Here is a 14,208-nt window from a genome sequence, read left to right on the forward strand (position 1 = left end):
TAGCATTTATCAACACATTCAAATAAATCAGCATGATTACTACATCTACAAATAGTAGGAATTCTATAAAGCCACATCTTCAAGAAGCTTAAAAAGAGCCAATATATTTCTACATGAACAAATAAATAAAACATATTAACAATTGGAACAAAATCTGGCCATATAGTTCCAGGTGTCATATCCAGAGGCAGAAGTAGGACCATGTATAAGAAGAAAACAAATGCAGGTAACAAATATAAACCTATCCAAGAACAACAAGAGATCTACTCTATGGTTCTTTTTCATCTTTTGGGAGAAGTTCAGTAATCTGTAGATGGACTCGGAAAATGGAGTAGTTCGGTAATCACCCTTTTTAACTCCCAAATTTTGAATAATAATACAAGGTATTCTCCGTTTCTAAACAATCATTAAAGGACATTCAACAATAAATAAACATCAAAACATATCTTGGCTAACACTATTAGTATACCCGATACAGATATAATGAGACAGATTTCCTGGAATCCATTGTATGACTTTTCATAAACTGAACTGATGCACGAGTGCATAGCTCGAAAAGTTGTCATAAAATTGAGTAATTGAGCTTTTTAAATGTCTTTAAATTGGGTAAATAAATGTCTCTAGATTACAAACATGTTTACTTAACTTGTTCAAAGACCAAAAGTATGTTGACTTTGGAACTTCATATACACAAATTAAGTGCAAACATTGTGGAGTTTCAGTTACACAAAACAAGTAATAATAACAAATACCTGTTTTAGCAGTAGAGGCAAACCACAAGAATTTGATGGAACTTCGTTGTTTGCAATTGCATGATCAATACATCTGTATTCATCAATAGAAAGAATTTGTAAAGCTTAGTAAAAAAAAATCGTAAAAGAAAAAAAAAAAAAAAAAACGAGTAGTCGATTCAAAAAAAATTACTTGCCTGGAAAATAAATCGATTAAATAAATTTAATATTCAACTCAACTCAAAGAAGTTTCATTTTCCAATTTGTTGAGTTTGGCTCTATCTAAGGTCATCATCTCAGTTCAATAAATTTGAAAACAGAAACAAATGCTATGACAGAAACACAAATGCAGGAACAAGAGCACACACAAGGACACATAGAGGATTACAAACAAAAAGAAGACTCAAAATTAAAATGGTGGAGTGAATATAAAACAATATAATAAGATAATAAAATTGAAGATATAGTTGATAACACGAAATTAGAACCAATAAGTATATGCAAAAATACATATATCCATACATACGAAAAAATACTACTGAGAAAAAAGAAGGAAAAATAAAAAAATATGTGAAACTCGCAATCAAGGCCAATCTGACTTTATTAATACAATTATTGAAATTCTTTCCCGAATGTGATTAACCCTTTCCTGTTAATTGCTGTTTCACAAATCATATGATCAAACAAAAAATATAAATGAACCTATCTAAATATGAATACCATTTTGGTCATTCTTCATCAAAAAACAGTTGCATAACCAGCTTTTGCACACTATGTATACACAAATTCGCAACATATATAAATATACATAAGTAGATACATATATATTTGAAAATTAAGAGTGTGTGTAAGGGGAAATAAGAGGAAAAATCTATACTTGGCTAAGGAGAAGCAGAGGTTGAAGAGGAATGAGGGGTTGTTCAAGTGTCGGTTATGGACATATCTCGACAGCAAATTAGTCACAGACTCCACCCGGAGGGCCGCCGTGCGCGGCCTGCCAGCCGTCGTGCCGGTGGTGGCGTCCATTAGCTTCCGGAGAATATATTAATTCTACAATTTACAATGAGTACTTCTCTCTCTTCCTCTCCCTAAAAACTCTCTTTTTTTGTGTATCGCTTGCCTCCCTACGGCCTCCTCACCTTGGTTTGCCCCTCTTTCTCACTCTAAAAACACACTCTCTCTCTCTAGTCTATACATATACGTGTGCGTGTGGTGCTGTGATGTGCTGTGCATTCCGCATTCCGCATTCCGCATTCAGCTCCCCTGCCAAGTTTTCAAATAAACTTTATAGTATATTTTTCTAGCATTTTAATGCTTGATGGCGACGTGGTATTCATTTATGGAACAATACTTGCTCTTCAAGTTCTTTACAGCTAATGCGTTACTATTTTTGCTATCATTTTGTTATCTTATTAAATGGTGTGAATTTTATAATTTCTCTTTTTTTTTAAATTATAATTTCGTCTAATTAAGTAATTAACACCAAATTAACCAATACAAGCAAGATTAAAAGTAACATAGTATTCAATAATTTCTTGAACACATGAATTTTCAATAATCTTGAAAACATGATGCTTCCGGTTAAATCGGAACCTAAAAGATAAAATGAAACGATGATGTATAGATAAATGAATTCCAAAGTACAATTCTAATTAAGGTACCGTTTAAATTTTAATTAGAAAAATTCATTATTTGAAGGAAAGTAAACTACCCACATTTCAGATGATTAACGGAAGAATATGGGACCCACAATTTACTCCTATATTCATCATATTATTTATTAACATCAGGACAATGCTTAACTATTCACCGGTCAGTAGTTTCACCCTACTCACCTCTTATGTGTTGTTCCAATAACAAAATAACACATCAGCTTTAATAACAAATTCAGCAAAATAATAAAAAAGAAAGAAGAAAGTCTAATCGACCTGTTTTAATTGGGTAACTCTTTTTTCTCTTTTCTTTTATCGATTCCCAACCCACGCGCTCCTCTCTCCACCGTTTTTCTTCTTCACCCTCTCTCTTTTATTTTTATTAGCAAAATATATCAATGTATTTTGAAATCGGAATTAGAGAAAAAATTAGTTTAGAGTTTGAATTAAATTTATTCGAATTTCAATTTAAATTAACGCGTGGATTCAAAAATCCCAAACATAGCTTTAAGATTGATTTCTGTACCTTGTAGCTTCTTTGGATAAAGCTACACCAGAGAATCTGGAAGCACTTGTGGAAGTTGGGAAAAATTTGCTGCGGAAAAAATCTTCATGGGTGAATCCGGACAATACATAAGAGAAACTTACACCAATCATGAGGCACCCGGACATTGATGATAGAATAAATTTAATTCAAATTCTAAACTAATTTTTTTCTAATTCCTTTTTCAAAGTACGTTGATATATTTTGCTAATAGAAATAAAAGAGAAAGGTTGAAGAAGAAGAACGGTGAAGAGAGGAGGGTGTGGGTTGGGAATCGATGAAAGAGGAGAGAAAAGAAACGGGTCGATTCGACTTTCTTTTTTCTTTTTTATTATTTTGTTATTAAAGCTGATGTGTTATTTTGTTTTTAGAATACATAAAAAGTGAGTAGAGTGAAGCTACTCACTGGTGAGTAGCTAAGTATTATCCTTAACGTTATTTTATTCTGGACTATGTATCATTGCACATGTTTTTAAATAATATTTAAATAAAAATTTCTTTTGCAATCACATTGAATCAAAATTCTTGTCTCCATAATTATTCGAATTATTAATACCTTTCAAATGATAAAATAATTGTTCACACTCTTGAATTAGACCACTATTAGAACAACTAATTATATACTATGAAGCTTTGAATACATTTTCATAGTTTTTATCTTCTGAGAAATCATTTTCATTGATCTTTTGTGGCGTTTCTTTACTCAAAATACTTTAAGTTTTCTTAAAAAAATTCCCTCTATTCTCATTTATGTAATCTGAATAACTTTCTATTATTATTGAATTGATCGATGAATTTAATCTCATTCAACATGGTGCTTGTATGATGTACCTTTGGGGATGTAAATTCCGGCAAGTTAAGTATAATTTCGAATTGAAATTTACTAATAAATCAAGATTCTATTAGAGTGGACTCTATTGGTTTAAGTTTGTCTTGCTCAAGTCGAACCCGACTTTAACTAAATCATACATGGAGTCACATAAATATGTCGTTGACCAGCCAATTTGTAGACTAGACCATATTTAATCATTTAAAATATAATTCTTTTTTTTAAGTTAGAAATTTAAAAATAATAATAATTGGGAGTACATGAACAGTGAAATTGTAATTATGTGTAACATTAAGTTGCTCATTTGAGCCTTTATAGTTAGACAATTTGTCTATTTGGGTTGTAACGATAATTTCTTTTAACTTTTATGTGAAATCAGTTTGAATTTGAGATATCCTTTCTAACCCAAAAATATTTTATTTTTTGGATAATTAACCCACTATTTTATTTTATTTTTCATTTCAAACACTATTATAATTTTTTATTTGACAAGAAACACACGTGTACTACGAACTATTCAACAATTTATCGTTCATAAATAGAAATATCAAGAATTTACAATTGTTGGTAGTAATATAAAGAATTTACAATAAGCATTCTTAGCCAATAGCCACCGGAATCTCATTTAACCAATAACAAACTCAAGGAAAAAAAAAAAAAGAAGGTACAATATATACATGTTCATGTGTAACTCAACAGTCAATATGCCCTTGTGGTTGAACAAAAATATTCTTCAAAGTGATAAAACCAAATTTCATGGGTCAACCGAGTTTACAAAGTGAGATTGGATTTAGAACTGAATCATCAAGACGTTGATGAACTAGTGCTCCCAAATATAACCTATATATTACTAAAGGGTCACCAAGTTAAAAGGATTTGGAATATATGTATATATATATATATAAAATGTCGTGGGTCTTTAAATTTTACTTTTTATGGAAGACGTCCTTGAGGGTAGGGAGCTTGATCTCGCCTTTCCTGGAGAGAGGGATGGTGAAGTTTCCGATGACCGGAAGGTCAATGGTGAGACCCAAGTCCAACTGGTAGTCTATGTCCCAATCTCTAGCTATATCTTTCACCAAGCTCACCAATATACTGTGTGCCACCTTCACAGGCACGTCCAACACCGTTGTTTCGTGCCCCCTTATTGAACCCGGGTCGGGTATCGTACCCGATGCGATCACCCTGACCCATATAACACACAAATCAACAAAATTAATATGCATGCTGAAAATGGAAGAAGGGTAATCAATCAAAACAATGAAACATGATAGTGAAGAAAAAAGGTCTTGGGGTTATTTTTTATCATTATTATAATTTTATCTTTTTTGAATTTAACTAAATGAACCCAAAATTATTCAATAAATTCACATTATTCTATATATATTAGTTGTTTTTAATAAAATTCTTCAAATATTTTGAAATAACTAATTTATCCCCGGTTGATGTTGGTATAGTGTTTCTCATTTACACGACTTGTGTATTTATATAATGATGATTCTCACCCTTAATAGTCTACCAGAAAATGCTAATGGAGTGATTTCTTTTACTAATTTTGAAGTTATCCAATATATTCAAGAGAAAGAAATTTCTGGTATGTTACTCTCAGTGTCAAATTTTTATATATTTTGAATTTTCTTTTCTAAACAGCAGTGTTCATACAACAACAGCAGCAACAACATTTATTATATATATGATATATATATATATATATAGCACACATTCACACACCAACTGAGATTTGATATATATATATATATATATATATAAAGTATATTAATATGCATGTATCCGCGTGTGTAGAGAGATAGAAAGAGACATGCATGCAAAAAATAAGAAAAGATCCATAAATATATAAAAATGGATATAATGAAACCTGGCATCGCTTTTGAGGACGTAAGAGATCTCGCAAATGGGTATTGCGGTGTTGTAAGGGTTTTTAACGGAGACCTTGGCGCCATAGGTGACGCACTCGCGGTTCACGCCCTTGAAGTCCACCTGGCTAAGGCACGCCTCCGGCTTCTCCATGTTCGCCACCTTCTCCGCCACATAGTTCTTCGCCTTGTCCACCAAACCCGACATCGTTTCAATCGCCTTTCTCTCTTTCTTCAACCACTTTAATTTCTAGAGAGAAAAAATTAGAGAAGAAGATTATCGCATGCATCGAATGGCAAGGAAAATGCTGGCATATATATAGAACTTAGAACACGAATTGGGTTCGTGACACGTGGAAGCTTACATAGCTGCAGGTGAGTGCTATTTTTATATTTTTTAATAGTTTATTTGTGAAATAAGTCTAATTATAGAAATAGAATAAATCTGAAAAAAATTATTTAGATAATGTGTTTTCAAAAAAAGATTGGCCTGACCGTCATTTATGCATATGATACTTGTATGAATTAAGCAATTGACCGTAAGTATCAATTTGTTCTCACCATTCAAATTGGGCTTTTACAATACGTAACTAAACGCTGTTTGCAATTGTTATCCTATTGAAAATCTGATGTCATTGACATTCAATTTTCGTATATTTGCCTTCAATTAAATGGGCCAATATTGCATACTATTTTTTTGCTATTTTTAGGAAATGCAAATGATTTATACGTGAATAATTTTGTTGTGATTGGTTAAAAAATTGGTTTGAGCTCTTTCATTTAATAAACGAGCCCAACTCAAGTTCATACGTTCCATATTTTTGTTGTGACGGATGGAATAAAACCGTGTCATTCATGAGAAAGAACAAAGAATGACGTTGATGGTTGGAAGTTGGACAATGTGATAAACGGGTCGTCCCCCTGCTTTGTGTAATAAGAGCTTGAGTTGAACCGAGACCCAAATTGTGAAAACATTGGCAAGTTGAGCTTGTCATTGGCTTTGCCGAGCATGCACGAATTCAAACCTAGCCGGAACATATTTATAATCTTGTTGAGCTAAACCCAAATAATACGGAGCTCGGGTTGACTCAATTCATTTATAACCCTAAGTATAATGGTTTTTTTTATATGGATCATTGAATTGAAAACATAATGAAAAAATAATAATAATAAAATAATAAATAATAAATAAAAATAAAATAAAATTAGGGTTAAGTGCATTAAACCCCCCTCAACTAAAACCCAATTGCAACCCCTGAAGTAAGTAAAACCCCCTAAACTATCATTTTGTTGCACTCCGTCAAGAACTGTCAAGGAGCCGTTAATAGAAAATGAAAATTACCATTTAGCCCTTCGTGTTGAATTATTTTTTTAAAAAAAAAATTATTATTATTATTATTATTTTTGGATAGGCTGATGTAACAATTATAATCTCTATGTCCAATGAAAATTGGCCAACTTAGAATTATTTTATTGAAGTGGACAAAAACAATTATCCACCAATAAGAGAATGACAACTCAATTAGTGGAGAATTATATATATATATATAAATTGTAATTCTTCTCTATCAGCAGCCACCACCACCCTCCTCTCTGTGTCCATCTCGTCAATAATATTTTTTGGGGCCAACAAAAAATTGAAGGAGATGAGAAGAAATTGTGAAGTAATAACATCAAAATATCAAAACAGGCTCCAATTTAAATAGGTTGTATATTGCAATTGATCGGATTTGATGCATGTCTCTCCATTTAAATATATTATTTGTTATGGTCGGAGATCGGCAAACATAGACGGTTGACCTTTTTCCAACGGAATTAATCTGAATTCACAGTTGAAAGAGCATTAGTAATCACTGCAAATTGTTTATTATATAGCACCTTGGAAATATGCTAAGAACAATCCTTTCCCAGATATAAAACTCTTAAAGCAGGGAAGATAAATTATTATTTATAGTCCAAGCATCATTCAAAACCAGACCATTCTCGTGGTCTTTGCTATCAAAATCTCATACATCCATAATTGGCCTGAAGAAATAAATCATTTTCACCATTGAGAGCATCATATGCTGAGAACAAACCCAAGAAATTGCAAACGAGGACTTGGTCTTGAGTTTGGATATATATATATATTCATCATATCCCAAGAACCCCCAAATTTGAAGCCCTAATTTTTAGTCTCGGCAAATCCTCTCTCGTTCGCCATTGATTTTCAGTAAATCCTTCTCATTTGCTCTCAAATCTCCATATTCAGGTGACTCGAACTCAAATCTCCATATCCAGTTCAGTTCCATTGCTCATTGGTGCTCACCGGCATCTTACAAATTCATCGCCACCATTGCCGTAATTCATTGAAGCTTCGTGACTCCTACAGTTGTTACCGCCACCGTTCTGATCCGCGACCATCGTTAAAAACAATCGTCGCCGTTCCGTGGGTTCATCCTCGTTTGCCGCCGCCATTTCAGTTCAACTCACTGTCGTCTGCCCATGTGGTTCAGCGCCACCATCGCGAATAGTCATTGTGTTCTCCGGTAAGCTCGCCGTCGCCGAGCACCTCTGTCACTACCGCTGCAGAACAAACCCACTTCTCACCGGTATTGAAGTTCCTGTTGTTGCCGGAGTTGGAGGCCAAAGAGAGGGAGGTGGATTGGGAAGAGAGTGGTTGTAGTGGCGGCCGTGGACGGTGAAGTGGTTGTGAGGGAAAAATATTCAGTGGGGGAGAGAACCGTGGTGGTGTAGGTGGTGGCCATGGGCGGACGGTGGAGGTGATGGCCATGGACAGATGCTGTAGGTTGTTTGAAGAGAAATGAGGGATATATATATATTTGTATCTGTATATGTTATTCCTCTCGGTCTTCGTTGACGATATATTGGTGTATAAGTGAACTTTACACATTCAAGGTTATTTTTGTCTTTATTGATTTTAACCTAGTCACATGAGTCATGTGTCTTATTTGGACGTTAGTTTTTAAACGGCCCACTAACGCTTTGCAACAGTTGAAATAATTTAGGAAGTTAAGTGTACTTCACTTAGTTCAGGGGGGTTTAATGCACTTAACCCAAAAAATTATAATGGATGAACTTCATTAAAAATATACCAATGACCCAACAACTAATGTATTAAGGACTTATTAAATGACTTATTTACTTTTTACATATCTTAATAATCTGTCTCAACCTAATAATTAAATAAAAATAGTTCAAACTTTTTTATTGTAAGAGGACCCTCGTAATAGCATTACTCTTATAACAATTTTGTTATTAAAATCAATTTAGAGTTGACTAAAGGCTTCAATTAAACTTTTATTTTCTTTCGACCAACTGAAATTTCATATATAACTAGCTCGTCTGATTTTATTTAAGATTTTTTTTTAGTTTTATTGTGACTATTTTATTTTTCCTTTTATTTTATGGCAACTAGCTTGTTTTCAAAGGTGCAACAATTGTGACTTAAATTAACTAATGTAGGTATATACTTCAAAATGGAACTCTTTCAAATGCATTTCCAAAATTGAGAGAGGGCTGGGGAAGGTAAACTACTATGGACAATGTTTGAGTTTTCTCTCTAAAAAGATAAATTTCATTCCTTAGATGGTTCAATATAATTGAAACATGTGTCTAACAAAAATTTAAAAATTAAAGATGGATATTACCCATTTTTAAGGATTAAACCATTGTTTATTTATTTTTTTTCGCTTTCTTTCTTAATCAAGATTGTTTACCTCTCTTTCCTTACAAAACTATAAAGAATTCGAAATATTCCCTCAATCAGTAACCACCTCTTTTTTTTAACTGACATGGAGTTGATTAAAACTTTTATTATTAAAACAAAGAAAATGTGACACCCCCAACGTTTTCCACGCATAAGTTGATCAGGCTTATACACGAAAAACGAGGGATATCAAAAACAATTGGCAATATACAAGCATGGAATATAAAATGATGATAATAAAAGAATTTAGACAGGAAAAGAACACTAAATGATACAATATCCATCCATCTTTTATTTAATACAGTACTCCATTACAACTTGGAAATCCTATGTCAATGATCCCTAAATATAAACCGGAGAGTTCAACGTCAAAAGTAAATAAAAACTGAAACTGAAGTAATACATAAAACTTCTACCCTGAAATGGATCGTAAGAGCAGATGAGTTCGGATGGTGGTCCCTCACTGCTAACCTCAACCTTGGAACGGGTACTGACCGTATCCTGAAATAACAACAATGATGGGTCAACCCCACGAGCAAGTTCTCTCTACTATGACCCAAATCAGAGAATCAAATAAATTAATCATTATGAATCGGACGAATACTATATCTGTATACATCCTAAGGGAACCACCCAATGTATAATATGACCTCAACCAGAATAGACGGTGATCACTTAGACTCACACTAAGTGGATAAGTGTCGCCTTTCCCTACCCGGGAAATCAGCTATTATACATGGTGCACGATACTGACAACACAGACTATAACGAACTACACAGTGATGACACCTCTCAATGTACTGATGAATATACTGAGCATATCAATTAGGCAACACATGCCAACAATATCAATAAATATACCGAGTATGTCAATTAGGCAACACATGCCAATAATATTAAACCACATACCCCGACAGCCACACATCTGTCTATAGCAACGAATGCATAAGGTATGAATGAGTCCAAACTTATTAGCCAGCTCACATGGTTCTATATGGCAACACATCCATATAATATAAATGCGACATAATAAACAGTCCATTTATTCCCTGAAATGCACACAGCATAATAATCATGGTTGATATATGATTAACAGTATAAATATCCCATAATATAATGGATAATTTATATGACGATAACCGTGACATTATTATATTTGAACAGTAATAATGAATACCATTTAATAACATAATAATACCATCTATAGTAATGTGGTCAAATGAGTCACATTCATATCTGTACGGTAAACGGGCCAATTAAGGTTTAGAAATATTAATCGGCCATAATAATACTTAACGTGTATTAAAATAATAATTTCGTGGCCCATTAAACCCGTAAATACCAACGCAGAACCTAAAAATCCAAGTTTAAGGTTCTAGAATTTACAAAACAAGCCCTAGGGGTATTCTGGTAATTTTTAGCAGCTGACAGGGCCCCTCACGCGCCCCCACGCGCCGCCCTAAACTCCCCCACGCGCAGCCCAACCTTCCCCACTATCCCACGCGCCTCCACGCGCGTCTGGCATCAGCCACGCGCGCGCACGCGCTCCCACGCGCGCGTTTAAGTCTCCTGCAGACGTGGCACCTCCTGGTTGGTTGGCTGTATTGACTTGCTGTGGGTGCGCTACACAGGATCATTCATCTCATCTCACCTAATCCAAGGGTCAATGATCCGGGTGTACCGCGATAACATAGACCGCGATGCACCGGATCAATCAGATTCATCTAAGGCCCAGGATGCGCGCGCACGCTACCCTAAAGTACGCCGCATCACACCGGATCACTCCGGTCATCTCCCCCACATCCGGTGGCCGGAAAACTCGCCGAAGTTTCGCCGGAAATTGCAGAAAAGCCCCGAAAATTGCCCAAAAATTCTAGAAAAATTTCTAAAGCCTTAAATAACAATTCTTAAGTTTCAATTAATTACCTAGGCCAATAATAAATTATTTAACCCTTAAATAATTAATATCACATTATTTTAATAAATTAAATAATTAATTTATCATTATCCTAGCATGGTTTCTAACCAAAAAAAATAGCCGAATAAAGGTAATGAATAATTTATGGACTCAAAGGGGAAAAGTAGATAATAATTTGCCTTTTTGGATTTAAAATAAATCCGCCGGTTGCGCGTAGTCGGATAAATTTCTCCTACACCGGTCCAAGCTCCTTTCTTTCTCTCTCACCTTTCTTCTCTTTCTTTCCTCTAACAATAACTCTCTATTATTTTAAATTGGTTTCTAACTTACCTTCTCATCAAACTAACTAATATTTATACAAATTAAAATAATATAAATATTACAAATATCTACTTTTACATTCAACTCACCACATTCCCAACCATATGGCTTCAAGTCTTACCTATAAATATTAATGAAATCCTATCATAATCTCTAATTTCATCATGACTTATGATTTAATACTATTATTATTATTATAACTATTATTATTATTATTAATAAACTATTATAATTATTATTATTATATTATTATTAATAAACTATTATAATTATTATTATTATTATTACATAAGAATACATTATATCATCATAATACTTTATAACACAAATATAATACTTTAATTTAACTAATATTGCTTAATTAAACATAATCAACAAATAAAATTATTAATAATAATACATGCACAATTAAATGAATAAATTTACTATTTTAACATACACAATTAATTTACATGCACCATTTAATGAACTTAATATAACAATGTAGCATGCACAATAATAGGTAAAGAGATCCACACATAAATGAATTTAAATAAACTAAACTCTTTAATAAAATACGGGGTATTACAGAAAATAGGTTTTTTTGCTGATTTTCATTGAATAATCATATATCAAGTACAGAAAATGTGATGACCCTGTATGCGGGTGTGCCGTGGGCGAGTGCGAGACACTGGCAAGCTACTACACTAGGTGAATTATGGGTGCACAATCCAACATAGCTTAGGTAAGGGATATGTGAAGTGTTTATATGTTGTAGTGTTATTTTCAATTGATATGATGCCTTTTGGGGTAAAGCCTAAAAGCAAAACCGTATCGATCATACCATGTGGTGGAGTGGGTCGTTACAAATGGTATTAGAGCCTGACCCAGCCAAAAGTGTGCCGACGGGAACGTCAGGCCTCCAAAGGGGGTGGATTATGATGACCCTATGGGCAGGTGTATCGTGGGCAGGTGCGAGATACTGGCAGGCTACCAAACTGGGTGAGCTACAGGTACACAATCCCACATTGCCGGGTAAGGGAAAGGTGAAGTACTTATATATAATGAAGTGGGTCGTTACAAATGCTATCAGAGCCTGATCCAGTCGACGGAGACGTCGGGCCTCCAAAGGGGGTGGATTGTGATGACCATGTGAGCAGGTGTGAGACACTGACAGGCTACTACACTCGGCGACTTGCGGGTGCACAATCCCACATCGCCTGGGTAAGGGAAAGGTAAAGTGTTTATATGTGGTAGTGTTATCTCCAATTGGTATGAGGTTTTTTGGGGTAAAGCCCAAGAACAAAATCGTGCGGGCTCAGTCCCAAAGCGAACAATATCATACCATGTGGTGGAGCGAGTCATTACTATAAACTTATAACAAAAAAGAAAAAAGATCATTATACAACAATATTAGGGCTAAAAAAAGATTTGTTTTGTTATGTAGAGAGAGGGAAGAGAGGTAAATGATCATAATTGAAAAAATAAAAAATAAAAAAGAAGAAGAAGAAGAAGGGTTTAACCTGTAAGAAATAGGTAATGCCCATCATTAAACTTTTTTTATTTTTTAAGCATGTGTTCTAATTATATGAACCACAGATGGAGGATGAACTTCATCCTCCTAAAGAAAGGACCAAGCATGGGTGTCTTTTATATTTGGTTGAAATTTGAACTGATTTAGGGGGTTAATCAGCTTTGATTTCTTCCTATACAAAATTTATTCTTCTTTTATTTTTTATGATTACGTAGTATCAGGTTGTATTATTTGTTGCATACGTCCGTCAAAGCAACTAGCCCATGTGTCTTGTGTTACAAATTACAATTGATCATTTTTACACCATAATTTCAGTGTCTATCGACTGTAACTACTAACTACTAGTAGAAGGGATATATTTGTAACTTTTGGTAAATGGAAGATATTTGTTGGAAAAAAAATACAATAAAATACTAGTAGAAGGGTATTTTGAATTTTTTCATAGTAAAAGGGATTTAATGCAATTTAGCCTTTTTTTAAAATAAAAAAAAAAAGTATAATGGAGAGGAGTGAATTCTTTGAATTAATAGTGCAGAGATTGATGGAATTTGGGACTAGTGTCACGGACTTGGACCTTTCCAAGCTCACATGCGGCCTTAGACACTTTCAAACCCCCTTGAAGTGTTAAATCAGCATACCCGAGTGTGCTAGCTTAGTGAAAACTAAGGCTAAACAATTGTTTTGCTTACTTGGGTGTGCAGGAAGAGATTAGGCAAGTGAGCAAAAGAGTTTGGGAATGTATGAACACTTGTATTACTTGAGAGGAGATTACAACTTGGTTGTTTGGTAAGGAGCAAATAAACTCCCACCTCCTATTTATAGGCCTTTGGCCCTTACAAGAATATTCTAGATGTGTACAAATATGTGGCCTAGAATTAGTGTCTAAAATCCTCCAAAGATATATCTACACAATTCTAGAACTATCTACAATGTACAAAACAAGTCTAGAGTATTCTAGAGAATTCTATACAACTCTAGACAAGTCCAGAAGAGACTAGACAACTCCACACTACTCTAGAGAATTTCAGAAAGTTCCATACTTGTGTAGAGAAGTCTAGAAAGCTCTCGGTCCATGCAGGCTACCATATTATTGTTTGCTGGGCGTCTATGTGACGCA

At 34.1% G+C, this 14,208-nt stretch overlaps 2 protein-coding genes across 3 annotated transcripts in view; both read right to left on the bottom strand.

The window, feature by feature from the left end:
* Positions 1-1,967, bottom strand: part of LOC132276717 (E4 SUMO-protein ligase PIAL2-like) — a 36,102-nt gene extending 34,135 nt beyond the window's left edge. For both annotated transcript variants that reach the window (XM_059778290.1, XM_059778288.1), the window contains exons 1-2: positions 1,609-1,967; positions 753-825 (exon numbers count right to left, since the gene is read on the bottom strand). In XM_059778290.1, coding sequence (XP_059634273.1) covers positions 753-825; positions 1,609-1,757 — 222 coding nt within the window. In that variant the 5' untranslated portion in view covers positions 1,758-1,967. The remainder of the gene's footprint in view (positions 1-752; positions 826-1,608) is intronic.
* A 2,271-nt stretch (positions 1,968-4,238) lies between these two features.
* LOC132279685 (desiccation protectant protein Lea14 homolog) lies at positions 4,239-5,838 on the bottom strand. Its single transcript, XM_059781713.1, has 2 exons — positions 5,633-5,838; positions 4,239-4,941 (listed from the first exon to the last, which is right to left on the bottom strand). Exons 1-2 carry the CDS (start codon positions 5,836-5,838, stop codon positions 4,683-4,685), a joined length of 465 nt encoding a protein of 154 aa, XP_059637696.1. The 3' UTR covers positions 4,239-4,682.
* Positions 5,839-14,208: the final 8,370 nt, after the last annotated feature.

This window comes from Cornus florida, unplaced genomic scaffold (assembly GCF_030987335.1).
Source record: "Cornus florida cultivar Cherokee Brave unplaced genomic scaffold, ASM3098733v1 CherokeeBrave_3.0.0_Hap2_Chr10, whole genome shotgun sequence".
NCBI lineage: Eukaryota > Viridiplantae > Streptophyta > Magnoliopsida > Cornales > Cornaceae > Cornus > Cornus florida.

Excerpts from the sequence above, each read along its gene's own strand:
- LOC132279685 (XM_059781713.1), bottom strand. The coding sequence starts at position 5,838 with ATGTCGGGTTTGGTGGACAAGGCGAAGAACTATGTGGCGGAGAAGGTG. Across the intron at positions 4,942-5,632 it reads GTCCTCAAAAGCGATGCCAG|GGTGATCGCATCGGGTACGA; the intron begins GTTTCATTATAT and ends TATATGGGTCAG.